The sequence below is a fragment of the Lagopus leucura genome, unplaced genomic scaffold (genome assembly GCF_019238085.1).
Source record: "Lagopus leucura isolate 7727_CA_CO unplaced genomic scaffold, USGS_WTPT01 Super-Scaffold_100001, whole genome shotgun sequence".
NCBI classification, from domain to species: Eukaryota; Metazoa; Chordata; class Aves; order Galliformes; family Phasianidae; genus Lagopus; species Lagopus leucura.
The window spans coordinates 58776508-58803863 of NW_024962262.1; the positions used below are offsets into that span (position 1 = coordinate 58776508).

Sequence of the window (27356 nt, forward strand, 5' to 3'; positions counted from 1 at the left end):
GCAGAGGCAAAACATTTAAATTTGAAATATATGAGGTTTCATTGAGATTCCTTCTTGAGTTAGGATGTCATCTGTAACACCTGCACAGGGGTCCAATACTGTGTGTGTCCCTTTTTTACCCCAGTTTATGAGATGACAGCTCAAGCAGAACAAACAGATTGATGGTCATTTATTGTTCTTATGAGGTGGGTCCTATGTTTTCCTGCTTGTTGCAAAAGCAGATTTTTCTGATGTTCCAGTAAGCCTGCTGTACATTTCTTATGCAAACAGAGTTTGCCTTGAGGAGGCGCAGAGCTCTCCCAAGGGGAAGTTTTTCCTAAATAAGTGCAACTCAGGGACTTTGTAGCTTTTCCATAGTGTTTAGCATTGCATAATAAAATGTCACCAAAGCTTCGGGGAAAGATCTAGAGATAATGGTGTATAATTTGTGCAAACTGGAAATGAAATTGAATGCATTTGTGCAGTACTTTGAAATGAAAATTAATTTACAACTGTATGAAGTTGCCTGTTTCAGGGGATCTTTTGATGTATTTCAGAAATGGTGTTTTGCTTTGATACTTAAATAAAGTGATGTCTGTCAGAGAAAGGGTTTTGGAGATGATTGGCACCTGGTTGTTCGTTTTTACCCCCTCTCTATGAATGCTGTCATCCAGACCTAAAGCGTCTCAAACCCAAAGTCATTTCAGTTCAAAAAATGTCCTAATTATATTGGCAGCCCTCTTCTAGAGTCAATCAGAAAAGCATGTAAATAAAGGACTACAACATCCTCTAGAATATTCTTTTTCCTCAAGTTGTGGTTTTTACTCAAAGTGTGGGAAATGATAGAAAATTAAGGAGATCCCTGAGGGCTTGCAAATCTGAGTGAAGTGTGTGCCGAATTACCTTGGGTGAGCTGTGGATGCAGAGGCAGACCAGCTCTGTAGATACAGCATCTCTCCAAGGCCAAATAGTTTCTTAGAGCTAAAAAGTCAGGCACTGCACTGCACAGGTATAGATGTAGGTCTGTTACTAGCCCCATTTTAGACATATGGTGTTCAGATTGTAAGCATGGCTGAAACCTCAAAATGAATTCAGAGGTGGTAAGGGATGACTTAGACTTTATTGTGGTCAGCACTAATAAGATTTTGTTTTTCTTTTAGCTTTGGTAATAATGTAAAACTTCCTTTAATTGTCCGAATAAAGTATTAGCCTCAGTGTTAAAAGTAATCAACGTGGCCGTTTCTACTTTTCATCTCTCTGAATACCTGTGTGCTGCCAGAACAGCACGAATCTGGTCTGTTGAGGTTCCCAGAGCCCTATCTGGCCCTGTCAGCTGGTGCCAGTGACCCTTCTCTCAGTCTCTTTCAGTGGAGCGGGAGCAGCCGGACAGCAGTGCCCATTACTCAGATGACCCTTGGAGGATAACCGAGGAGCAGCGAGACTACTATGTCAACCAGTTCAAGTCCCTGCAGCCTGATCTGAACTCTTTTATTTCAGGTAATTTTTTTACCAAGACGTGTCCACTTTGAGTAGGGGAACCAGGTTGAGAGATGTGAAGTGTTAAGTAGTTGAATTATTTGTTTTCTCTTTAATGAGCTTATGGACAGGAGTTCATTGTGATTTATTTTTAAAGGCAGGCAACTTAAAGAACAGCCCAATACTGTGGGCATTATGTTTTTTTTCCTAAATATGGATATTAATTCTTTCAGAACTGATTCTGTTCCGAAGGGTAACCATTTGAAAAGCAGAATGCATCATACCTCCTTCAGTTTTGCAGATACTCTTCAATACTGAAGATCTCTTTCCCCTTCATTTTAATCCCTGCAAGTTTACTCTTCCATCAGAGAATCAGGCAAGGCATTTTTTCTTTCCCTTGAGCATCTTCCAAAGAAATCCAAACGGTGCTTTTTAATACAGATCTGCACTCCTGTTGTCCTGTTTCACAGGTGTTATTGTTGGTAGCAGTAATGGTACACATCATGTTTTTGTCCTTGGTTAAGCTGCTTGCAGAGCTAAGGGGAAAAAGACATAAAAAATTCGTGACTTCACACAAAAACAAACTGGTTACCTATTTCCAGTGCATGATTTGAAACCTTTGAGAGAATATGCACACTGGCTGCTCAGACTTGAGGCAACACTAAATGTTTGGTCCTGATTTGGAGAAAATACCTCTTAGGAGAAGCGTTGTGGTTTGGTGAAAATTAAGATGAGCTAATATTCTGAGCATGTGTATTTGTAGATCACACCTGCAGTGTTTATTGAGCTGAAAACTCTGTAGGCTTGGGCTTCACTTTCCCTGACCTGCGTATCAAGCCTGAGGGTTTATGGCTCTGAGGGACTGAGATTTTGTCTTCGAGGTGGTTAAAAGCAAATGCTGGAAAGCACATACATGGTATAATTGTAGTAACAGCATAATGAGATTGCATTTCCATCCTGAGTGGGAGGATCAGGGTGCCTGTAACAGGCTTCCCTGCAGGTACTGACAGTCTGTCAAAGAAGTTGCAGTGTTTACAGTGAGGACATTTTTTGAGTCTAGTTGTACTGCTGTTCTTCAGCATCATCTGGGATTCAGCATCCTTGGATGGAGCCGATGGTTTGAATGAATGAGTTGTCTGGATGAGGTGCTACAAGATGTGGTTTAGTAGCTTAGTGGGTAGTAATGGTTATAGGAGGACTGTTGGACTAGATGATCTTGTAGGTCCTTTCCAACCTTGTGATTCTGTGATGAATCACCTGATGCTGACAGAAATTAATGCTTCTGCAATACTTTTCCTCAATTAAGTTTTATAATTTACTCGAGGGAGAAAATGGTTGTTCAACTACACCGCATTTCCTCACACACCTATATACATCTGTGACTGTGTGCATGTGTGTATACTCATATAGAGTTTCTCAGGGAGCTCTGCATTTTTATTTATGTTGAGCAAGACTCTCAGACAGTCTTACGCATCCAGACTTACTGCTTATAAGTGATAAATTCGAGCTTCCCACAACGTCTTAAAATAATTAAGCTGTAGAAATCTTTGCTGTGGGGTGATACTGGTGCTAGAAATTTGTTCAGGCTTAGGAATTTATTTAAGAAATCCATCATATGAAAATCCATCAGTAGTTACTGAATATTTCAGTCCTAGCCCTGGTCAGTGCTTGAGGGGATATTTTGGAGCTGTACTATTACATGGCTTTGTCATGGTCTTATCCTCCTTTCTTGACATCTGGCTCCATAGATGACATGCTGTGCTAGCTGTATCTTGACCTGTCCTAGTTACATCTTTCTCACGCGCTGCAGTGGGTGATCTCACCTGAATGCATGAAGAAAAAAGGGGTATCGACCTAGAAGTGTGTGTTACTTTACATTCTGTAAAATATCAACGTAGGTTTTGTAAGCCTACATCCTGGCAGGGCTTCCAGAACACAGAGAACTTGTGCTGCCCCAGTAGCAATATGCCCATGTGCTTATTTCACGTTTGGGCCGTTCAAGGTGACGCTGTGGTTGAAGCAGTGGTTTGGGAGAGTAGTATACATTGCAGCACTGCGCTGCCATGCACGTGGCTTCTGAATGAAGCAGAGCTGTTTGTGTCTGTTATTTCATCCTTGATGACATGGTAGTGTGTTAGTTATAATCACTATCACTGAAGCATTTTTTCTTTTATCCGTTTTTCCCATGTGGAGGGAATGGGGAAATGAGGTCAACAGCTCTGTCTGGATTTCTCTGTTACAAATGGTCCAACAACTACATTAGGATGCGGTTAATCCTGGTGCCTGCTGAACGTACAGTAACCAGCTGCTTCTGATAAAGCAGCCTGGACCAAATGTAAACAACTGGAGAATTAATTTCTAGCAGTTGATAAGGCATGGTTTCCCAACAGGTTCTGTGGCAAAGAATTTCTTCACGAAATCAAAGCTGCCCATCCCAGAGCTTTCTCACATCTGGTAAGTACTGTAGTAGCATTTGGGATGTGTATCCTGTTTTTCAAAAGATACCTAATGGAAGAATTCTTTTTGAATTAAAAAAAGTGTCTTCAATTCTAATTATCACTCTTATCTCCAGATTCACTCTCAGGCCCAAGCAGCAGGGTGCTCATTGATCTTCCTGACACGCTTCTTTTCTGCAGGGATGTTTGCTTGCTCAGCGGGATGGGAAAGGCTTGAAGAGCAGTGTAACTGAGAGCTGTTCCTAAGTGTGCTGTAAGGAACATCATTAGCTCAACGAACTGACATTTTTCATAAAACGATGTAGAGGAAGGCACATTTGGAATGTTTTAGATGTGTTGTTGGCTTTATGGTCCTGGCATTGTTCTGTCAGATGAGGCCTAATTAATGCCTAATTTTTAGTAAGTGCAACTACATAATTCATCAATGCTTTTCTAATGAAGTAGCACGCTTCCTTTTAATGAGTCTATTTAGAAACAATTGCAGATGGAACTGTACATGATAAAATTTGACAAGAATTCTATAATCTTTTCATAAACAATGTGGTGCTTTGTAGTTCAGTGTCTTCCTTCCATCTAGGTAGGAAAACTGTTTTAAATGTTGTTCAAAAATGCTGATGAGTTTTTACTTTATATATGCTTTTGTGAGAGTGGATATGAAGAAAAGCTTTCAAGAGCTGGAACATATATTGGGATCCAAGAATGTGTCTGGAATTTTTTTCAAAGCAGATTGTAAGTCAAGAAAATAAAAGGAGAATAGAAAACCAACAGCACAACAAAGCTGCTTGGAGAAGAGAAGGCTCTGAGGAGGCCTCATTGCGGCCTTCCAATATTTGGAGGGGGCGTATAAACAGGAGGGAGTATGACTACTTACGTAGGTGGATAGTGATGAGACAAGGGGGCATAGTTTTAAACTGAGACAGGGGAAATTTAGGTTAGATATGAGGAGGAAGTTTTTCACTCAGAGGGTGGTGAGGCACTGGAACAGGTTGCCCAAGGAGGCTGTGGATGCCCCATCCCTGAAGGCATTCGAGGCCAGGCTGGATGTGGCTCTGGGCAGCCTGGTCTGGTGGTTGGTGACCCTGCGCATAGCAGGGGGGTTGAAACTGGATGATCATCATGGCCCTTTTCAACCCGGGCCATTCCATGATACTATGACAAAAACAACAGAAACACAGCCAGAAAGGCATTCTGTCAGGGCAAGTCAGTATTTGAATTTGAAGTAAAGATTATATAAGAAGAATGGATTAAACCAATATGTTAATAAAACACATTCTATTTGTATTGCTCACATAAGTTGTTCTCTGCACAGAATTCAAAGAAAGCATTCCTTTCTAGTAGATAATTATAATTTTGTAGTGATTTATCAAGTATACTATGTGTTAAACGTATGGGGTGTTTATTCTTTGCCACTATGACCTCAGCAGCTTGAAAAAATACTTGCTATTTTCAAAGTATTGAAAGGTATGTGTTTCTTTATTTTAGTCACTGTGTTAATAGTAAGATATTACTTCTGGCAGGAGTTAATTTATGAAATTGAATTCTTCAATATCTGAAGCCCAGTGTTATTGTTTTATAAGCATTCAAGAGTTAAAGATACAAGAGATTTAATGAGCACTTAACAGTGATACTCAGACATGTCAAGAACTTTAATTTACCTACTTTCTTGAGGCTAGTCAGCATTACTGATTAAACGCTTGCTGAAATCTATTCTTAACTTTGCTTTAACTGGCTTAAGATCCTGCATGGGTTAGTCAAAACTGCTTGCAACCATTAGAAAGTTGATTTCACCCTTAGAAATGCAAGGGCAAGCGCTGCTCCAAAAATAATGCTTCCTATTTTATTATATTGGCCCATAATGTCAGAGGCAAATGTTGGCTTTAAAATAAATGAGGAGATATTGAGATTGGACATTATGAGGTAATTCTTTACTCAGAGGGTGGTGAGGCACTGGCACAGCTGCTTAGAGAAGCTGTGGTGCCCCATTCCTGGAGGCACTCAAGGCCAGGTTGGATGGGGCCCTGGGCAGCTGAGCTGATGGGGGGCAGCCCTGCCCACAGCAGGGGTTGGGGTGGGTGGGCTTTGAGGTCCCTTCTAATGCCACCTCTTCTGTGGTTCTAGGAGTTTTATAGTTACAGTCAAGTGGAACAATCAGTGGTTGTCCTCTATCAAAATACCTGTTTTCAAAGCTTAATTTCTCCATCCCCTGTAATTGCGTGTGTACACTTGCCTGAGGTGATGGCTTGGTAAACATGTTACTGCTGTACCTACAGGGAGCTCAGTGACGTGGATTGCGATGGGGCGTTGACACTCCCTGAGTTTTGTGCTGCTTTCCATCTGGTGGTTGCAAGGAAGAATGGTTACCAGTTGCCTGAGACACTGCCTGAGACACTGCTGCCGGACTACCTCCAAGCAGGTAACATCCCTGCAGCAGGGTAACATCCCAAGCACCTAGAAACTCACGGTCAACCTTGTAAACAAGGTTTAATTTTCCACATGGCAGGTGGAGCTGAGTTCATTGCATAGTGGCTCCCCATTATTTTTTTTTAAGGCGTGTGTTTTTAATTGTGTTTATGATGCAATTGTTGAAGAGTGAATGTATGAAAGCACAAAACAACAGTGTGACATGTAACAGTTACCTGCCTCTGTCTGATTGTCTGCTCCAGTGTGCTTTAAGTGCCATTATAGCTAAAGTGGCAGACGATTATGTGTAGCTATGACAAACCAACAAGACATATATGGCTTTTAACTCTTAGTTATTTTCTCATGTATCTGTCTTTTGAAGATGTGTTGGAAACAAGACTGGACTGCTTTAGAAATTGCTGTGCTAATATATGTTGTTGCATTCAGCCACCAGTTGTAGGAAAGGGTGAATTTTGTTTTAACTTATGTAATCCACAGCTTCTGTTGTAATTAATTTTCACTAATGATGGGGATTACAACAGTTGAAAAACAAGGATCATTACAACAGTGAAAAACAAGGATGAGTTATTTCAATGTATAGCATACCTCAGTAACTATGTAGTGAGAAACATGTCCTCTCATTTGCTCTCTTCAGTTACATCTCTTGTAATTATGAGTGAACATTGAAATATAGTGTTCAATCTGAAAAATGTGCATGGCTTTTTAGGGCAAGGAGGATTAATCACAGATGATAATTACAGTGCTAAGGGATAATATTTGAGACCTAATAAAATCTCCATTAAATTTGATGACACTGAATATATTAAAAGACAGGAAAAGAGCAAATCAACCTGCAGTTACAAAAATAAATCTGATATAGGGTAAACATTTAATAAGTAATTTCTGGTGCAATCATATTCTACTGTCTTCATGTCCAATGGGAGAAGCTCTTGTGAAACCTGCACCTCCAAACTTCATCACTTTTAGTCTCTCTAATTACATTCCCTTGTCATAATTACAACTGCCGTTTTCCTTCCAGTACCACCACTTTTACTCCTGTTGTCATCATAAAATAGCTTATAGGCTCTGTCTTGCAAGCTGAGGTTGGCAAGTTCATCTGTCAGACAAGGGGAAAACCATTTTTGGCAGCAAGCTTTCCAATTTAATCAGGAGGGTTTTAAACTAGAGTTGCCGGGGGTGGAGATCCTAAGATCATTGCACTTTGAGGCTGACAGTGGTAATGGATGCCATGAACCATGAAGCAGTTGGAGCAGGTCCAGAGGAGGGCTGTGAAGATGATCAGAGGGCTGGAGCACCTCCACTATGAGGACAGGCTGAGAGAGCTGGGGCTCTTAAGCCTGGAGAAGAGAAAGCTCCAAGAAAACCCTTATAGCTGCCTTCCAACCCTGAAGGGGGCCTATAGGAAAGCTGGGAGGGGTCTTTTTGTAAGGGTAAGTAGCGACCGGATGAGGGGAAATAGTTTTAAACTGGAAGAGGGTAGATTTAGAGTAGATATTAGGAAGAAATTCTTCACTGTGAGGGTGATGAGACACTGGAACAGGTTGCCCAGTGAGGTTGTGAATGTGCTCTCCCTGGACGCGTTCAAGGCCAGGCTGGATGGGGCTTTGATCAACCTAGTCTAGTGAGAGGTGTCCCTGCCTATAGCAGGGGGGTTGGAACTAGATGATCTTAAAGGTCACTTCCAACCCAAACCATTCTATGATTCTAAGTCTTCATATAAATCTACCTACAGTGGTATCAAGTCATTACATCCATGGAAGGAAGGGCATGGTAAGCTGTGGTTGTTCTCTAGGAGTCCTTTTCCATAATTTGTCCCTTTTAGCATTGAGCATTTATCAGTTTCACAGATGATTATTTCTTCATGTGTTGAACAGAGCCAAGCATTTCAAGCTGGTCTGTGTAAAAGGGTGACAGGACTAATAGTTCTAGGCACACTACACGGGTAGTGGGTAATAAGCTAATGCTGTTGATTTGGAGATCTGGAAATGTCTTGTTGCCTGGTCAGAATTCTGAAATCTCTAGACTTGCATAATTAACAAACACAGCATCTCAGTGCACTGTACTGCTGTGAATGACAAGAAAGAATATGGCCCTGGGGTTGCATCAAGTTCTAGAATAAAGGGTTGATAAGTAAGCAAACGGTCGTATACTTGGCTAAAACTTCAGAAGAGATTTTTAAAATAAACTTTTTAATGTTTTCATTGTTTGATTTTATTTCTCTGAAATTTAGGTTTTATTTGTCTGATTTGGAACATGATGAAGATTTCTGGAAACTGTTTTTCATTAGGTTGTATTAAGTTCAGGATGGAGTAGGTTTTTCAAGGGAAATATTTGTGTCTGATAAGACTATTAAAGCTTCAGATAAAGTGACTCAGAGCATAAGACAGAGCACTTCAGAGTGAATTAATCTTGCTAGTTTTATTGCTTGTTCTATAAACTACAAGTGCAGGGCCAAACTCTATCCTGGCATGGATCTGCTGACAATTTGACCCAGCACCTTATTTTCTGAAACTTTTATTAAAACAAATTAACAAAAAATCTGTCAAGCTGTTTGCCCTGTATGTAATCCACTGTATTTTAAATTAAGACAGATTTGCAAGAGCTCAATTTCTCCAGCTGAACTAGAGGCTAGCCAGAAACTAGAGACTTGACCTGAAAACTGGTTATTCTGCATTCAGTATACCAATCTTAAAGAAGAAAGATTTTCCAGCTTTTAAGGGAAATTCATGTGAGATTAAGTAATCCTGTAGTGATACCAGCAGAAGAACCTGAGCCTATGGAATAGAAGTGCAGTTCTTGTGAATATTGCCATGAAAAGTTTAGAACTGTTTTTTTTTTTTTCTGCTCTCAGTGCTGTTTAGTTGAGGAATACTGCAGATGATAGGTACTGCAGCAGTGACTGGGTTTGTTGTCCTTGGTATTTATTTGCTTTCCATTTTAGTGTGTAACTGGTTTTAAGAAGTGCACGTTAATCACATAGCTGACATGTAACGTGTTGATTTTTTTTTTGTCCATCTTTTTTTATTGTTCTCCTTTCCCCTCTAGCCTCCTTGAAGCCTCTGCGTGAGTGTGCGCTGTTTGATTCTTACTCTGAAGCATTGCCTGGCGGCCAGCCGACTCGGGACTTCAGCCGGATGGAGGTGAGGAAGTGTGGTCAGGATAGCTCCTGCAGAGTGCCAAGCAATAGGACAGTCTCATGCTTTCAGAGCTCCATTTCCCTGCATGCCGATGAGATGAAAACTCTCTTGTCTTTTCCTGGTTTCTTCTACTTTGCTTCTTTGGAGTTGAAAGTATCCCTGTTTTTTTGCGCTGTGTAGACAAGCATGATTGAGTTCTAGGTGACTCAGTCCCCAGTTTATTGTTGAGCTTTCTTATAGTCTAAGGAATTAGCACCTAAGGGTCTACTTAGTAATTGTAAGGAGCTGGACAGCTGTTTTGAAGGGGAACAAGGAAGGAATCTTAAGGATCTACTGTGAACAGTATCACAGTGTCAGGTAAAAGTCTGTTGCAAGTAGAAGTAAGTTAAGGAGAAGTCCTTATCACTGAGGTTAAAAAAAAAAAATTAAACTTTAACAGTCTTTAATGCTAAACTAACAGCAACCATTGAGTCGTACTTGGATATTGCAATTCTGAATGAATTCACCGTGGGATTCAAGGCTTTAGCATTTAAGACAGAGAATCAAATGGCAAATAGACTGAAAAAATGGGCTTTCAGGTCAGAATTGTTAAGGCTCTGAAAATTGCTGCAGATTGCTGCTGCAATTGAGTAGAAGGCTCTTCTGATGCTGCTGCCAGGTTAAAAAGCGATGATATGTCATGCCAGCCCATCAAAGTGTTTTCCTAGTTATTTCAACCCTGTGCCTTGTTCTGGGGTGTTTCTAGCTCAGAACTCAGTTCTTTTATCACCAAATTCAACTCAGGAGGGCCAGACAGACCCTCCTGACCTACTACTTCTAACACAGCCAAGTGTAACGTTTGCTTTGTGTAATGCTGCAGTCGACGCTTTGAACATCTACTCTGTTTTCTGGAACTTTTAAAATATGTGTGGCCTCCCTAATGCACTTGCTGGGTATTGCTTTGGTACAGCAGCTTAACTAAAGCACAGCATTTCCACTGGGTTTTGAAAGCAGTGCTATTACTCCGGTATTGTGTGGTCTGGGGAGTCCTTGTTCCAGTTAGGATGCTGTCTTCACAAGTGATTGCCCAGATAAACAGAGCAGATTTTTGTTGCTGCAGAGTTGTGATAAAGTTTGTTCTTCAGTAGCACAGCCTTTGGGACTGTGAGACTATAGCATTCGTTATATATATTTCAGAAAGCCTAGAAATCTTGCTTTCTAAGTCATCTTATGTTTCTTGGTCATAAAACGTTATTCCAATAACCTAACCAGTATAATTCCATGACTTCATTAAATGTCTTATTTTTAGGCTCTGCTTGTTTATGGTCCATTAATATAGGTGCGGAGTAAGGATAAATCTAAGCAAAAAAGCTCTCAGGCTCACAAAAACCCCAAGCAGCAAATCCCCCATTTTACATTTATTTTTTCATTTGATTTCCAAAAGTTAAGCTGTTAAACCCCCTCTGCCTGCTCTCTGCTCTCTCCTTAAGATGTTCTCACCATGAAGGCAAAAAACTTACTGCGGTGTGTAATAGTCAACTACCATTCTTGGGGGAATAGCTGGATGCACTGCCACTCCGTTCGTAGTTTCTGCAAGGTGGCAGGATGTTCTGTAAAATTGATTTTTTTTTTTTAATGACTGTATTGAAAACCAGAAATCTTTTCTAGCATGATTACCTGCTGGCTGAGAAATAGTGAGAGTTACCTGATTTTATCACAATGGTTTCCCTGGCTTTGCATTTTTTCTTCACTGTCTAGGACTTAGACACGTTGGGCAGAGCTGTCAATTAGTTTATTTTTTTTTGTCCTTTGTTATCCAGGATTAATGGAGCACAAAATCTCTTCTCAAAACTGGTTTGAGAACGATTTTGGCTTGATTTTTCATTGTTGTTGTTCAACTGATGTTTTTATGTTTGGAATTAACGTTCTGAATGAATTTCATTTAGAAATTCAATAATTCATCTCCCATTCATCTCACTGTGTGGGAAGTGCAGTAATTCACTGTTACAATTTAATTTGTAGCTTGGCTATTTGAGGAAACACAGTTTAGATACTTGGCCTTTCTGTTAGAAATACTGTATTATCAATGCAATCAGTTGTGCATCATCTCCATGTCTTTTGTCTCTTTCCATCTATCATCAATTCTGTCTGTTTAATTTCAGAAGAGCATTTTTACTGTGACTGCTGAACTACAGCACTACAGTAAATTGGATATGATTCTTTACTGTATTTATAAAGAAGATAATGTCAGCAGAAATGTCATTTGGACACCAGGCTTTCTTAAACTCAAAAAATGTCCCAATACTGGTAACGATATGTTCAAGAAAGATAAGAGTGTCTGTTTTTGCTAACCACAGTTTTGCCTTTCTTTTTGTTTTCAAGTTTTTGTTTCTCACTCTGATTCTGTTGTTTTTTTTTTTTGTTTGTTTGTTTGTTTTTTCCTTTCCACTCTTTTGGCTCCTTTCCATAAGCCTTCTCATTGCCAAAAGCTTAAAGATGAGATGAAAGATTTCTTACTGTAGGCATAAAACGACCGGCTGAGGTTGCTCTAAGCTCCCTCATACTCACAATTCATTGAATTTTGTGAGAATCATTCCATTGATTCAAGCATTCACTGAGTTAGGTCTTTAGTCTGACACTCTTAACAACTAAGAGTTGTTAAAAAAACAAGAGAGAGACTAGCGTCAAGTCTCATCCAATCCCATGCTATAGCAGCACCAATAGTTGCTATTTACCATGCACTTGGATTATAAATCCTAACATCAAAAGGTAAATCTCAATCATAATAGGATCTGGCAATCCTGAAGTATTCAACTCTGAATTGCTTCTATGCCTCTTCTTCCCAATGTTGTTTGTTGTTTTGTTTTGGTTTTTTTTTTATCTGCTTTGAAGCAGTCTGTGAAGATCAAGAACCACTGGTTCTCTTACATGTGACAAGCTCTGTTGCCTAGCCAGTTGGTGACCTTTTTGCTTTACTTTCTTGTAGCACTGACTGTAATATTTAGAGTGTCACGGCTAGCTAGGAACGTTAAGTGTTTTGCTCAAATGTTTTCAGAGTCCTCAATCTGTGTGTTTGCAGTGCTACTTCCTCAAAATCATTAGAGAGTCACATGTGCAATTTTATAAGATAGATCTCATGACAGTTTACTCTGGAGGTGTTTCTTGTTTTTTTTCATGTCTGCAAGATCTGTGTTTCTTATTATTTTTGCACGATGGATTGTAACCTGATATGTGCTTCCTAAGAAAAAATCAAACCAGCAGCATTAACTTAATATTTCGAGAAGTGTGGTGTTTCTGACACTTGTTTTATAGTTGTTTTGACCACAGAATTGTTCTTATAGATACTGGTTGCAGAATTTGTTCCTACTTCCTTCTCAGTATGCTAACAGCAGAAGTTAGAAGAACCGCAAATGCCTACATTGTAAGTTGCTGCTGAAACAGCTAAGGAGTACCCCTTGAGAGCAGCCCTGCAGAGAAGGACCTGGGGGTCCTGGTAGATGAGAAGCTGGACATGAGCCAGCAGTGTGCACTTGCAGCCCAGAAGGCCAACTGTGTTCTGGGCTGCATTAAAAAGGGGTGGCCAGCAGGGAAAGGAAGGTGATTGTCCCCCTCTACTCAGCTCTTGTGAGGCCCCATCTGCAGTACTGCGTCCAGGCCTGGGGCCCCCAGCACAGGAATGACGTGGAGCTCTTAGAGCAGGTCCAGAGGAGGACCACTAAGATGATCAGAGGGCTGGAGCACCTCTACTATGAGGAAAGGTTGAGGAAACTGGCATTGTTTAGCTTGGAAAAGTGGAGGCTCTTAGGAGACCTCATTATGGCCTTTCAGTACTTGAAGGGAGCGTATAAACAGGAGGGGAATGGCTGTTTATGAGAGCGGATGGTGATAGGACAAAGGGGAATGGATTTAAACTGAGACAGGAGAGGTTTAGGTTAGGTGTGAGGAGGAAGTTTTTTTACTCAGAGGGTGGTGAGGCACTGGAACAGGTTGCCCAAGGAGGCTGTGGATGCCCCATCCCTGGAGGCATTCAAGGCCAGGCTGGATGTGGCTCTGGGCAGCCTGGTCTGCTGGTTGGCGACCCTGCACATAGCAGGGGGGTTGAAACTGGATGATCTTTGAGGTCCTTTTCAACCCAGGCCATTCTGTGATTCTGTGATTCCTGTTTTCCCATTAGAGGCTATAGCAGACATGCTAATGAAATCATTTTTCCCTTCTCTGTAAGTGCGTGTTGAAAGATACAAGTAGTCCAAGAATCAGCCACCTCAGTGAGAATGGTTTAGATACAGAACTACTGGACTGTGCTGTCCACCTTGTTTTCACCAAATAGAATGTTCAGGCAGAGACTAACTATTTTGAAAGGGCTGGAGAAGATTTCTTTAGCCCTAGTGCAGGAGTTTTACCCAGAGGAAAAAGGGAAACACAGAATGACACTGCTCTGTTTTGGGAAGTGTCTCATGGCATATAATCCTTAGTTCCTTGTGATTCAATCGTGATGAATTGCTTTTTTAACTAATTTCAGGTGTGAAACTGGTATACCTTTAAAAGCAGATTCATAGCTATCTTTTTAAAGATCTTCCCTGCTTCTTTATCATATAAAGCCAATCTTGATGCAAGAGAGAAAATCACCTTTATTCATGTTTGTCTGCGTTCTTAAATATTTGACTGTGGAAATGTGTGTGTCTGCTCTGATTATTATTATAATAAGTGATCTTCTCTCTTTAAGAAGGCATCAGCTGAAGAGGTACCTGATAATTCTGCCCTGATAAAAGATACGAGCAAAGATGACAAACAAGGTATTCAAATAATATATATATATTTTTTTTTTCCACTTAAGTTCCACGTGTTAATTAATAATTCCATGTATATGCTGACAGAAACAATCGTATGTTTGATTTCCAGGCTGGTTATGTTTTGTTGTAGATATAAAAAAAACAAGTCATTGACAGCAGCTGATGTGAAGAAAAATGAATGGATAGGTTTGCTCCGTAATTAACTATCCCACGTGAACTGTATGGAATACGCCTTTTAAGATAGGTCTAGTCCTAAGGCAAGTAGTGTTGCTCTTCTTATTTCAACAAAGTTACAATTGTCATTAACTGAGATTTCATGGAGGCTGGATTGTACCAAGTTTCGGATTTACTTTTTTTGCAGAGAATAGCAACATTTCAAAATCAGTTTTTATTCTGAATGAAACAACAACAATCTAATAAAAAAGAACCACAACCCTTTATTTTCTTGTAAAGCAAACATTTTAGACAACCTGGAAAAGATTCATTAATGCCACTTGGAGTCTCTTGGAGTCTGGGAGTTAACCAAGCGAAATTGAAGATTTTTTTTTTTACTTTTTACACTCAGCAGCTCAGGACTTTCAGAATCAGCCCTGGATGATAGCATGGTCATTGCCTTTTGTATTCTCTATCCCTGACCTCTCAGGTTCTCACTTGCTGTCCTTGTCCCTCAGCTGTGGAAATGAAACATCTGTGGGTATTTTCTTGCCTGATTCTCAGAGCTGCAGATAATGTATTCATTAAAAAAAAAAAAAGAGAAAAGAGAAAAAAAGAAGTAGATCTTGACTTTGCAGCTGTCCACATCAGAGCCTTGAGACCAGGTTGTCCACATTCCTGAATGACATTCTAAAACAGGCGTGACCAAGTTTGGCAGATTTCTTGTATTCCTTGGTTTAAGAGAAGTTGTCAAAATCAATGTATGTTTGTAAAACACTTGGATAAGTCAGTGTATTCCAAGAAACTCATGTTTTGTCGATGAGGTCTGTTACACTGTAAAAATCATAATGCATAAGACCAGGAATTGACCTGTGAAGGTTATTGCTTTCAAACATCTTTGGAAGATCTAACTTTTACTTGATGAATTCGTTTTCTTCTGTGATAGGAGAAGAAACAAAGAACTTGTTCTTTGTTTTGGGCTGGTGGTGTGTTAGGTCTGATGAGAAGCTACTCCAATTCATGTGGTCCTTTTTGACTGAGGGCTTGCTGTATTTATGACAGATTCCTACCTTGTCAGCCAAAGAACAAATGCTCTCTCATTCTACCATTTATTGCTATTCCAGCAAATGAAAGAACATATTGCTTGCCTGGCTGAATTGTTGTTCCCACACTAGAAGAATCTGCAGTTCAGGACTGCAGGAGCAAATTTTCCTTTGCTTTCAAAATGATACAAGTAGATTATCTCCACTACAGTATCAGGTTTTGATATAGTTAAGTGTGGAAATCATGCAAATAGAACTTAATCTGAGAACCAGACTGGTCCCATGCTTTCTTTGATAAAGGCAGATGAAGATGAGAGATTTCTTTAAAAGTGGTCGTTTATAATGCAGCGTATTACATGCATTAAAATATGCTAGTGTATGAGGAACACTTGAGAAAGCTATTAATAAAGGATGCATAGACATTGGTGAGAGAGATACAAGCACAAAAAATCGTGGTTTCTTGAATTTTAATCTTGTCTCTATCAGTGCTATTTGACTTCCCTGGGGCAAGCTGATGAGGCTTCAGTTGCCAAAAGCAGCTGTCTCTGCTGTGCCCTGGGTTTCTGGGTTTGTACCTTCAAAGAGGTGAGTCCCAGATCTGTCAGGTGTTGCTGGTGTCCTTCCTTCATTCAAACATCAAGTCCTCAAATTAGGGATTGTTTGGCAAGTTGAGCATAGGCCTTTCTATTCTTGACTTTTTGGCTCTTATGAATACTGTTAAGATATTTGGTGTTCTGAGACTGTTTTGCTATTGTTGGTTTCTCTTCATGTATGTTTGGCTTTATTGAGCATTCCAATGGATACTGTTCTAGTACTGCTTTCTCAGAGCTGATACCTAAAAATATGATCTGTACATATTTAATTTTCTTTCTTTTTTTTAACAAGCTCTTAAAGTAAGCACTGCTGTCAAAGTGATACCAAAGGAATTTCAGCACTTGACTGTGAAAACAGGTAAGGAGAAAAAAAAAAAATTGCAAGTTACTTCTATTGGAATTTCAATCATATATTTTTATATCAGAGCAAACCTAGGTTAATGTAATCTGGCTATTTTTTTTTAAGATCCCTTTTCACTATTATTATTATTATACTACAGAAACTAGCGTTTACCTCATAATGTCTATTACTTTATGAGTAATGTTGATTAGTACTTCAGGATGTCAAAATGTTCTTTTTTTTCTTCCCTTGTTTTTTAGCATATGTGTGTTCTTTGTGCATCAGAAATATTTTGGACGTAGTATTCTGAAAGGCATGTGAATTCTGTTGGTTTTTTTTATATTACAAATGAAATGTAGCATCTTATTGATAAAAGCTCTTCTCCGGTGTCAAACAAGTATGTGCTGTTTCAGTAACCGTGTAACTATTCTGAAATTGACTATTTTTTTTGCGATAAAATGCCGTTCACATTTTCCATCAGGAAGTTTTAGGTTAGATAGCCTTTTGGCACTTAGAATATCAGCACAAGCTTTTGTTCTGGGGCTTTTCTCTTGCAAAACCACCTATGATTTTTCTTTCTCCAGCTCTGATATAACCTTCTTGATGTAATGCTGGAAAATTTTAATTTTGGAATGACATAGTGAAAACTGCTTAGCTGCTCCAGAAACTTTCTGTGCATTCAGTTCAGTTCATCAGGTCTCCCTTGCCCTCCCCTTTGTTAGCCTCTTTCCTGGAGTGGTAAGAATGTTGGACATTTCCCAGTGAAATTAGAATCTGGACCTACTTTCTTTTTCTTCTGAATAAACATTTTTACTCATGAAGATATCCTTGATTAAGAAAACCGACTCCAAATGTCTGTCACAGCAGTTCTGTCTCACAGCTCGATTTATTCATGGCTGCTCAACAGCTGCATGCTTCATTTCCCAACTTAACTCTTTCTTTTTATTTTCAGCTTTTTTTTTTTCCCCTGGCTTCTTCCTAAACACTTGGCAGCTACAAGCTGTCCTATCAGCTCTTTTTCTTAGAGTCACAGAATCATTAAGGTTGAAAAAGGCCTCTAAGGTCACCTAGTCCAACCATCTTGAACAACTGCTTCTCCTCTTATGCAGACAGACGTACATATTTGCTCCCTTCTGAAGGGAAAAGGAGGTCCATTCAAAAAATCAGTTCTGATCTCCCTTGTCCCTGTCCTCCACATTTTGCCCAGGAGCATCCCAAGAAGAGGAGGCTCAGGGATGATCTTATCTCTCTCTACAACTACCTGAGGGGAGGTTGTGGTGCGTTGGGGGTCGGCCTCTTCTCCCATGATTCAGGCTGGGCGTTAGGAAATGCTTCTGGTGGTTAGTGGTGCTGGAATGGACTGCAAGGGAGGTGGTGGAGTCACTGTCCTTGAAGGTGCTCAGGAAACATATAGATGTTGTACTGAGGGACATGGCTCAGTGGGAAATATTGGTGGTAGGTGGACGGCTGGACTGGAGGATCTTACAGGTTTTTTCCAACCTTGGTGATTCTATGATTCAAGGAGTTTTATTTTCACTTCAGCAAGTCCATTTTTGGTATGCTTAGGAAAAATAAAACACTGCCACCTGCATATCACTGTTGTCACCATCATTTCCCCCCCCCCCGCTATCTTGCATCTCCTCCTGCTCCTTTTCCAGTTCTGCAGGTTTTGCTTACCAAGGGAGGCAGTGTAAAAACCATACATGCTCAGCATCTCTGAAAGTCTGTCCATTTTATTTAGACTGCCAAGTGTAAGATCATTGCTGGCCTTGGACTTCTAAAGGATTAAGGGATCAAATTTGTAAACATTTGAATTTTTGTCTAGGCCACCAATAAGAGATGATAGATGAGTCACTGCAGATGATTTAAACTAAAAAATCTTGTTTTGTTTTCCTTATCAGTGTAGCATGTTTGCACCTTTTATAAGACAGTTTTCCACTGAAGTCTCCATCCCATAAAGCATGGAGGCCCCAGTTGTCTGTTGGGTTACAGACAGAAGTTGTAGATTCTGCGTAATTAGAAACGTTAAAATGAAGTTGAGCTGGGGGAGGGGCTGGAAGCAGTTAAACAGCCGAAAAGGGAACCTTCATATTCTCCTGTGGTTTGAGTGAATAAGTAAGTTCACCATCAGGCACGATTTTAATTGGTCCAGACCAGGCTGCTCAGTTCATCGGGCTCTGGTAACCCAGGAATCATACAAACTTTAAAATAATGAATGTAATCAATTTACTCAACAACTTTGATTTTTGTCTTGGTTTCATGTTAGTTAAGCTTGCTTGTTCATAGCAGTAGAAATATGGAAAACTCATGAACCAAGTAAATATTTTTGTATCATCTTGAATGATCGTTGTATATGTGTGCAAACCTACACCTTACACATGAAATATGCAAAGAGGGAGTGTACCACGATGCCAGCACACTGCAGAGAAATGCTGCCACATTGTTGTTTGCGTGCCTTAATAACGAACTACCTGTTTTACAAGAGTTTTGTGTATTGTTTTTCACCTTATGAAAGATTCACACTATGGCTAGGTCTGGATGTTGTGTAACTGCAGTCTTGAATTTCCTGATTTTCAGGAGCTTAAAAGAAAATCCTTGGCAGTAGTATTACGTTGCTATATTTTTTTATTTGCAGTCTTTTCAGGTCTTTCTCTTCCTTTTGCGTTTCTCTGTTTACCTCAACAAGATGTCCTCAAGGACAGATAAAACGTCAGTTTTACCTGTCTTTTTTATTTTTCCAGAAGAAAGGCTTTCTAAAAGAAGTATGAACAGAATTACTATCTCCATAAAAGAAAGAAAATTGGATGGTTCTTAAGCATGGCTTAGCTTGGAGAGGATTTATACTTTCTATTTCTAAATGGCATATATTTAATAATTGTGCATGTAATTTAATAAGCAGCAATTGCAGTATTTTGAAAAATTGGGTCATATGGCTGTAGAGAGGCAGCTTCTCCAGTTGTATTCTCAGGAAGTTTGACAGAGAGCAGGATTATCACACTGCATGTTTTAATGGTAATTCCCTCTCTCTTCTTTAATTGCTTTTATAAGAGTTTGTTGCACAGAAACCTGGAATGACTGTGAGCCAGTTTGCTGGTGACGATAATCTGATAGAACTTGGTTTATAAATGTTTTTTTGTATCTCTGCCAGCTGCATTTGGGTTTATTACATCCAAAGCACCAGCTATTGCTGTGTGACCCTGAAAGCCATTTCTTTTGTTAAGTAATAGCGTGTGGCTGTACATGTGGCATATGGTATTTGTTGTGCTCTGTATGCCTAAAGCCTCCTGAGTAAGGCCTATGCAGGGACACGATGCGAGCCATTAAAAGGTCTGTATTTGCCAGCTGCTACCACAGGGAGCTCCTGCCCTGCTTGAGGGAATCTGTTGTACTCTCAGGCAGTGCTGTACAGCAGCTGATGGTAAATGTCTAACACCTATCTGAGGGAAGCAGAAGCTCTGAGAATTTTTTTCCCTAAACCATGACACCTATCCTCCTTGCTTCTCTGAAGTGTTGTGCCTTGATTAGCAGAACACAACAGGAAAACGTAAAGATTCACTTTGTAAGTGCATTGGGATCACTCATACTGTTGCAATACCTGGAGGATTGTTCTGTGGGTTGAATTTGAAAGCAATCACACTGATATATTTTCTCAAGATTGCTTTATGTTAGCGAGGAGAGCAACAGCAAAGTCTTGTAAAGAGTATGTAAACTGAGGAACAGCCTCAAGGAATTTCCCAGAGAAAGTAACTCAGCACTACTGTTTTCCTATTACATAAAATGTGGAGGTGGCAGGATGTTCAGAATTCACACAAGTAAAAGAAAGAGATTTTTACATTAATAGAAATGTTTCTGTCCAACACTTAGCCTACAAAACTTTCTACTGTTCCTTAAAATGCCTTTCTTAAAATGCCATGCCTTTGCTGTGTTGAAGTAACTTCAACCTGATGTATTAAAAATTGCTGTGGGTACAAGAACACAGACTTCTATACTAATTAGTTGAAGTGTTTAGGGAGGACCTAAATGTTTGTGCTCTGGAATCTGGGGCAACATATAGACATCTGGACCAGGAAAAAGATGTTTTCTGTGGGAAGTTTATATTATTCCTGTGTTGCTTGCCAACTCTTTTTTGTCATGACTGCCTCCAGAATTGCTGGCCAGTGCTGTCAGACCCATTGCTTCCTCTGCTCTGCAACAGCCAAATCAGAAGATGAAGTTCTGACTATGCTTGGGCTTTTGAATTTTCAGAACATTGACACATTACAGAAACAAAGGAGGAGGAGAAGCAAAAACAAATTGCGTGAGATGAGCAAGCTCTCACATTCACATTTGCTAAACTCAAATGTACACTGATCTAACAGCTCTTATTTAACATATTATGTGCTAGCAGATCTTTTTTCTCTTTCAGCTGCTCAGGAACCTCATGCACTTAAAGCCAGGCCCAGATCCAGGTACCGCTTTCATTTCTGTTTCAAGATAAGATGTGCACTGCCCTGATGTTAAACGTGAGGTGTGATGATGGGTGTTGTCATGTAAGCTGCAGCCCCCTGGAGCACTGCATTATGCCCTGCGGTCTTTGCTTGTAAGGCCCTGGCAGTTCTACCTGGCCACTTCCTTGGGGTGATGGCTGCCTCCAGCCCTGCCTCTTGGGGCTGTGGCAGGATGGCAGGAGCCCCCTGGCTCCACGAAAGGCTCAGTGCTGTTCTGCTGTTAAACCCTGCATGGTGGCTGTGCACAGGTGCAGTGCCAGTGGCTCAGCTCTCATGTATGAATGAGTGCATCCTTTGGTAGCTATGCTTATGCGTGCCTGTGACTGGTCAGCTCTTAACTGAGCACTAGAAATAGCACCCTGCTGGATTTGGATATTCTAAGGAAATGAGAGATGTGCCAGGAGCTACTGTGTATAAATGGATTATGTATTGGTTTTGGCTCTTCTGGACAGTCAGATCATGCCTTCACCTTAAAACTTCTGTTTTTCAGTTTGTCAGAGGGCTTCAATTCTTTTGTTAGTCAATTAAAATAGTCAGGAGTTCTTTCCTTATAAGCTTGTCAGAGTTTGCTAATAAGAGAAGACCAGCTCTCCACATAATGAATGGAGATGGAAATTCCCTGTTCTTGGAGATTCCATCCAGAAAGGTTGAACCACCTTGGGTGCCATTTTTCTGCTGACAGCCATTTTTGCTTTTATGCTGTTTTAAATTCGCTTGCTGTGTTGCTGAATCGTAGAATGTAAATAAGAAAACAAAACAAAACAAAAAGCATAAGGCTATTTTATGCAAGATTCATGTAAAAGTTCTTCAAACATAAAATGCAAATGCTTAAATGAGTTTGAAAAATGCTACTTGAACGTGAGTGATGATGTGATGTATGTCTCACATCTGACTTAATGTCACTGCTTCAATGCAGAAGTTGGACTGGACATCACCAGGTACATCCTTGCACCCAGCCCAGGAGCCTGGCTTTTTAGCATAAGTTGGTGAGGTCTGCCTACTGGAAGCAGAGATTCGTTGTCACAGGGTTCTGTGTTACGAGGTTTGGGTTAGGTCTTAAATGATAATGACATGGAATTCAAAGCTCTATCAAGACAAAAACTTCATTATCAGCAGAGGTTTTTGTGTCAGATGTAAATTTTGAAGCAATTACAGCTTTCACTCTTGTATTTATTAAAGTTTACATCAAAAACAGGATCAGCATTGCCAAGTGTCTGTCCAACTAAATAGCTGTGTTCTAACAACAGCCTGTTTGGCAAGAAAAGATCTGTTTCCCATTAGTGGGAGTTATTTCTGTTCTACTCAAATGTGGTTTTGGTCTTGCCAGTCATACATAATGTATTACAGTATGTATAACATCTCACATTGTCAATGCTCATTTTGAATAAAGCCCTTGATCATGCAGAAAAACTGGTAACTACAACAACTGAAAAATATTGGATGCTATTCAGCAAAATCAGAGCTCTTACCAAGTGCACTGCATTGGGATTACATGGTATGGACTTACATGGGATGGCCTAGAAGGGTGTACTGAGACATGCAGTTGACCACTCTAGAATGCTTTGGATCCATTCAGTTTTTTTGGTTTTTGTTGAATTTGGTGACTGTTTACTATGAAAAATAATATTCTGGTAGCTAAAGTACTATAAATGACTAAATATTGCATACAGGAGTTCAGTTGAGGCTACACCTGTATAAATAGTACCCTTGTAGTTGGGAAAGCAACAGAAACTGTAATGAGATTTTTTTTTTTTTAAACCCAGATTTATTCAAAATAGTCACTACAGTTATTGTTGTGGCAGTTGAAGTTTCACGAGAGGAGCCAAAAACCTTAGAAAGAATTAGCCCTCTTAGTGTGACAGGTCCATTTCCCCACATGCATAGTTTCTTCCCCCTGTTGCCAAATGAATCCGCTTTGTTACAAGGGGAACTGTTAGTCAGCAGGGCAAGGGATTTCCACCGTGAACTCAAGTTATTTTTAGGTTCACTGTATTTGTTCATTGTTCATAATTCACTGTAATTGTTTAAAATGAATTTTGTAATAAAATATTTTCTGCTTTTTTTTTTTTTTTTTAAACTGTTCTTCCATAGGTCTTATTCTAGCACATCCATAGAAGATGCCATGAAAAAGGGAGAAGAGCCCCCTACTCCACCTCCAAGGCCACAGAAGTCACATTCCAGAGCTTCCTCTTTGGATCTGAACAAAATATTTCAACAAAACACACAAGGTAATGTTTGCTTTCTTCCCTTCTTTTGAGACCATTTAGGTTAGTTGCATATTTGGCGAGTTGATCTGTTTGCACAAACGTTTGACAATATGTGCATATGGTTTTCAGTGCTATAGACAGTAATGTATAACAGAAGAGGTTGAGCTTTATGGCATTACATCACCAGTGAGGGGGGAAAAATCACTCTATTGCCATAATTAAGGTGATTATAATATTTTCTGGCACTATAATGAGAAGCTTAACATATGGTAGTCTGTCATCACTAACTGTTTATAACTAGTCTGGCTGCTTAGACCATTTTCATTAGTAAATACAGTGCATTTGATTTTTATTACTATTCATTATTTGTAGCTCAAAATCAGGAAGAAAACCTGGAATGTTTAAGGCAGGAGGAAGTGAAATTTGTTATATGCAAATATTTTTGACATTCAAGTCTTCCTTACACGTAGGGGCCATCAGAAACCATTCATTGGCTAAACAGGAAGGGTAATTTCTTTTGACGTGGATGCACGTTGAGGGGAGAGAAAGACGTTGGATTGTGGCTGGAGGGAAATAAAAGCAAAACGTATTCCAGTGCTTTAATGTTGAAGCATTGCTTTTGCACTGCACAGCAAGTGGTGGAAAGAGGAGCTGTTTGTTCAGGAAAGCAGGCACCCAGCTCTGCTGAACTCTGGCAGTGTCCCTGAATTGGGCCAGAGGTTTATGCAGCACACACCAATCATCTGCCTCAAGGACTAGGTTAAACATGGTCATGTTTATGCTTCACAGGAAAGCCAAGGTCTGACTGTGTCAAGGAATGTTTTAACTGGGTTCTCTAATGTGGCTGTTGGAGTAGGAAAAAAAAGGGTTTTGTCTGTTGCTGTATACGACTTCTTTGTGGAAACATCAGACAGAAATCAAGAGTCCTGTTATGTGTGCCTAACCCTGGAACTCACCAGCAGTAAACAAATTTTGTTTTGTCCTTACACAGTGAAGTAATTCCTGATCTGTGACTGCAATTCCTGTTCAGGGGTCTGTTGCCCCTAATTTTGCTTTCAGTATACATAAAATATATATTGTGAGAACAAATAGAGCCAAGTATGCATTTTATAAGGCAGAAAATCTTCTCAGATTCCAGATAAAATGCATAACTGCAAGGGAGTTAACTTGGATTTAAGTTTCTTTTGGAATACAAATGAAAAGGGAATGTAAATTCTCTAAGAAATCGTTTTGTGAATGAAAAGTAACATCTTGCTTTGAAATGGATCTTCTTGAAAGTCACAGTTACTGTGTTACAAGTAAAATGATTTCTTCTGGGCAGCTTAACAAACTGGAAGTGTTATAGAACATGACTGAAGGAATGGTTAACTCATTGATAGATTTTTGGATGGCTTCATCACTGGAAATGGGACAAACAGCTAAAGATAGGCAATATTTTGTTTAGAAAAGAAAAAACTAAAAACAAACAAACAAACAGACTCCCCCCAGAAGTACGTACTTCGGTTATCCAAAAGCAATTCATTATACTTAGTTCAAATTTATAGATAAGTAAAACTGGAAAGAGAATTGGCTCTAGGTTGACAAAACCTGAAATATAGTGTGCTACCAAATTGCGGATATGTGAAAGAGGTCTCCCAGAGGTTCAGCTTCCTCCTTTGCCTGCAGGGTCTTGGCATGTAATTTTTTGCTGTCTTGAATGTGCCCTACTGGTAGTGCTAAATGTTTGGGGTGGATGTCTTTCAGTCCCTTCCAATGGAGCACTTCTATTTTGTGTCCAAAATGTAAATACTCCCTGAGTGAGGATGTGGAGAAATTTGTAGCCTTTGTGGATTTAAAGAACAATTTGTTAAACAATGTATAGCCCTACTAAGGGTTCAATTTCAAATAAATTTGCATTATCAGTAAAGAATTAAATCAAGCCATCCCAATACACCCAGATACCACAGTGCATGTATCTTGCTTTGCTCTCATTAAAAATGTCTGTATTGGAAGTAGTGTTTTCAGTTCTTTGTTCTGTGAAGAAACGTAAGCATGCATTTTTCTGATAGTAAGCCCTGAATGTTTGTTATTCTGTAGCATCTTATTGATAATAAGTCTTTATAAAGATGCTTTTTCTTCTCCCACTTCTCTTGTTTTGACCACTGCCCTTTCTTCCTTCTTTCCTTGTTGGATTTGCCATTCATTAGAAGTTCCAGTCTCATCATTTTGTGTATTCAGATACCTTTGTCATCTAAAGACAGTTCTTCATGGAGTGGTCAATTTTTAGGAGCCAAATGCTTCAAAAAGAGAGTTTTTAAAAGAAACTGAGAACCGTCACCTTAAACCCAAAAGCTCTAGAAGGACAAGTGGCATATGCACACAGGTCAAGTAAATTGCAGACACTTGTATAATAACAACCTGTATTTCTATTTCTGCAGACAGTATAAATCATGATGTCAGAATAGTTTCCATCTGCAGTTGGAAGATACAATTAAAGATTTTCAATATAGGTGATATGATGGCAATGTACTATTTAGGTTTCTTGGTGATTGGGATAATACAAGCTGGTATAAATATCAAACCTTATGTGGGTCTACCCGCATGCTAGTTAATTACTTTCCTGGTGTACTCTTGACTGAATGTTTGTTTTGTTTTCTTCTTGTCTTCCTTTCTGGATCTTCAGAAATACTCTCATTGTGTCCCTCTCTACTCTGCCCTTGTGAGGTGCTGTCAAGAGTACTGTGTCCAGGTCTGGACCCTTCAGTCCAAGAAAGACAGCTGTTGGAGAGGGTCCAGGGGAGAGCCACAAAGATGATCAGGGGGCTGGAGCACCTCCCCTACGAAAACAGGCTGAGAGAGCTGGGCTTGTTCAGCCTGGAGAAAAGAAGGCAGCGGGGTGACCTCATTGCAGCCTTTCAGTACCTAAAGGGAGCCTACAAACAGGAGGGGAACCAACTCTTTGAAAGGGTTGATAACTGCAGGACAAGGGGAAATGGTTTCAAGTTGAGGGAAGGTAAATTTAGGTTGGATGTCAAGGAGAAGTTCTTTACAGAGAGAGTGGTGAGGTGCTGGAACAGGCTGCCCAGAGAGGTTGTGGATGCCCCGTCCCTGGAGGTGTTCAAGGCCAGATTGGATGGGGCCCTGGGCAGCCTGGTCTAGAATTAAGTGTGGAGGTTGGTGGCCCTGCATGTGGTGGGGTGGGGGAGGTTGGAGATTCATGATCCTTGAGGTTCCTTCCAACCTGGGCATTCTGTGATTCTGTGGTTCTGTTATAGCTGAGCCACAAAAATTAGCAGCTAGAATTTGAATGGCTGGAAGGCCATCCCTTCTAGATCCATTGTATTGCTAGTGTCAGTGCAGAAAAATAGACACTATAATCGGCCATTTTAATAACATCCCATGTGATTAGAATAATTCCATTCTGGTGCATTAGTTTTTGTCCTACTAATTCTTGTTCAGTGATAATCCTGATTATGCGAGTCTGGTGAATAATCTGTTCCTGTATGAGTGCTCAGTAGCATTAACTTTTATTTTCAGTTCCTCACTGGTCATATTGGTCTATGGGTATTGCTTCTTACATTGCAAAGCTATCAGTGGTCAGGAATGTTACTTGGTGTATTTCATTTCCAAAGGGCAGAAAAAGAAAAATCTCTTCAGGTAAATTCAACCAATGATTATGGCAGATCCCTATTTGGTTTGATTTTCACAAAACCATAGAATGGTTTGAGTGGGAAGCGTTTCCCTTATAGGACTTGTAGTCCAACCACCCCACAGTGAACAGGGACACCTATAGCTCCATCAGGGTGCTCAGAATCCTTTCTAGCCTGACATTGAATGTCTCCAGAGACAGGGCATCCATCACCACTCTAGGCAACCTGTTCCTTTATCCTGTATTTTATCATTTACTGAGTTGTTCTTCTCAGTTGTGAGAGGGAAAAAAAAAGCACGTGAGAATAATTCATCAGTTTATATGGCATGCTTGAGAAAATATTAATAATAATAATAAGATCATTACCATGTGGTAATATACCATATGCTGAAGAAACCTCACAAAGCTCAATGCTGGGGTTATAAAATACTGGTATTAGAGAAGCATTCTGCCTAATGCAGAACTGTTTTTTTCCCTCAAAGCAGTCATAGGATGCCCCTGTTTTTTGCTTTGCTTTACAGGGTGATGTGTTTTCTCAAGCACTGCACAAACAAGTTGCTACAGTTGAAGTCTCAGTGTCTTAAAGAAGAGGATTTTCAAAACCCCACTGCTCCCTGCAGAGTTTTGCCTACAGTATCTGTGTAAGGCTGTTACTGTATTTAACTAG

General features: G+C 39.9%; 1 protein-coding gene across 2 annotated transcripts in view; it reads left to right on the plus strand.

The window, feature by feature from the left end:
- Nucleotides 1-27356, plus strand: part of REPS2 (RALBP1 associated Eps domain containing 2) — a 96630-nt gene that overhangs the window by 36275 nt on the left and 32999 nt on the right. For both annotated transcript variants that reach the window (XM_042868321.1, XM_042868322.1), the window contains exons 6-13: nt 1338-1476; nt 3846-3909; nt 6182-6324; nt 9378-9472; nt 14172-14241; nt 16320-16385; nt 20773-20815; nt 22946-23082. In XM_042868321.1, coding sequence (XP_042724255.1) covers nt 1338-1476; nt 3846-3909; nt 6182-6324; nt 9378-9472; nt 14172-14241; nt 16320-16385; nt 20773-20815; nt 22946-23082 — 757 coding nt within the window. The remainder of the gene's footprint in view (nt 1-1337; nt 1477-3845; nt 3910-6181; nt 6325-9377; nt 9473-14171; nt 14242-16319; nt 16386-20772; nt 20816-22945; nt 23083-27356) is intronic.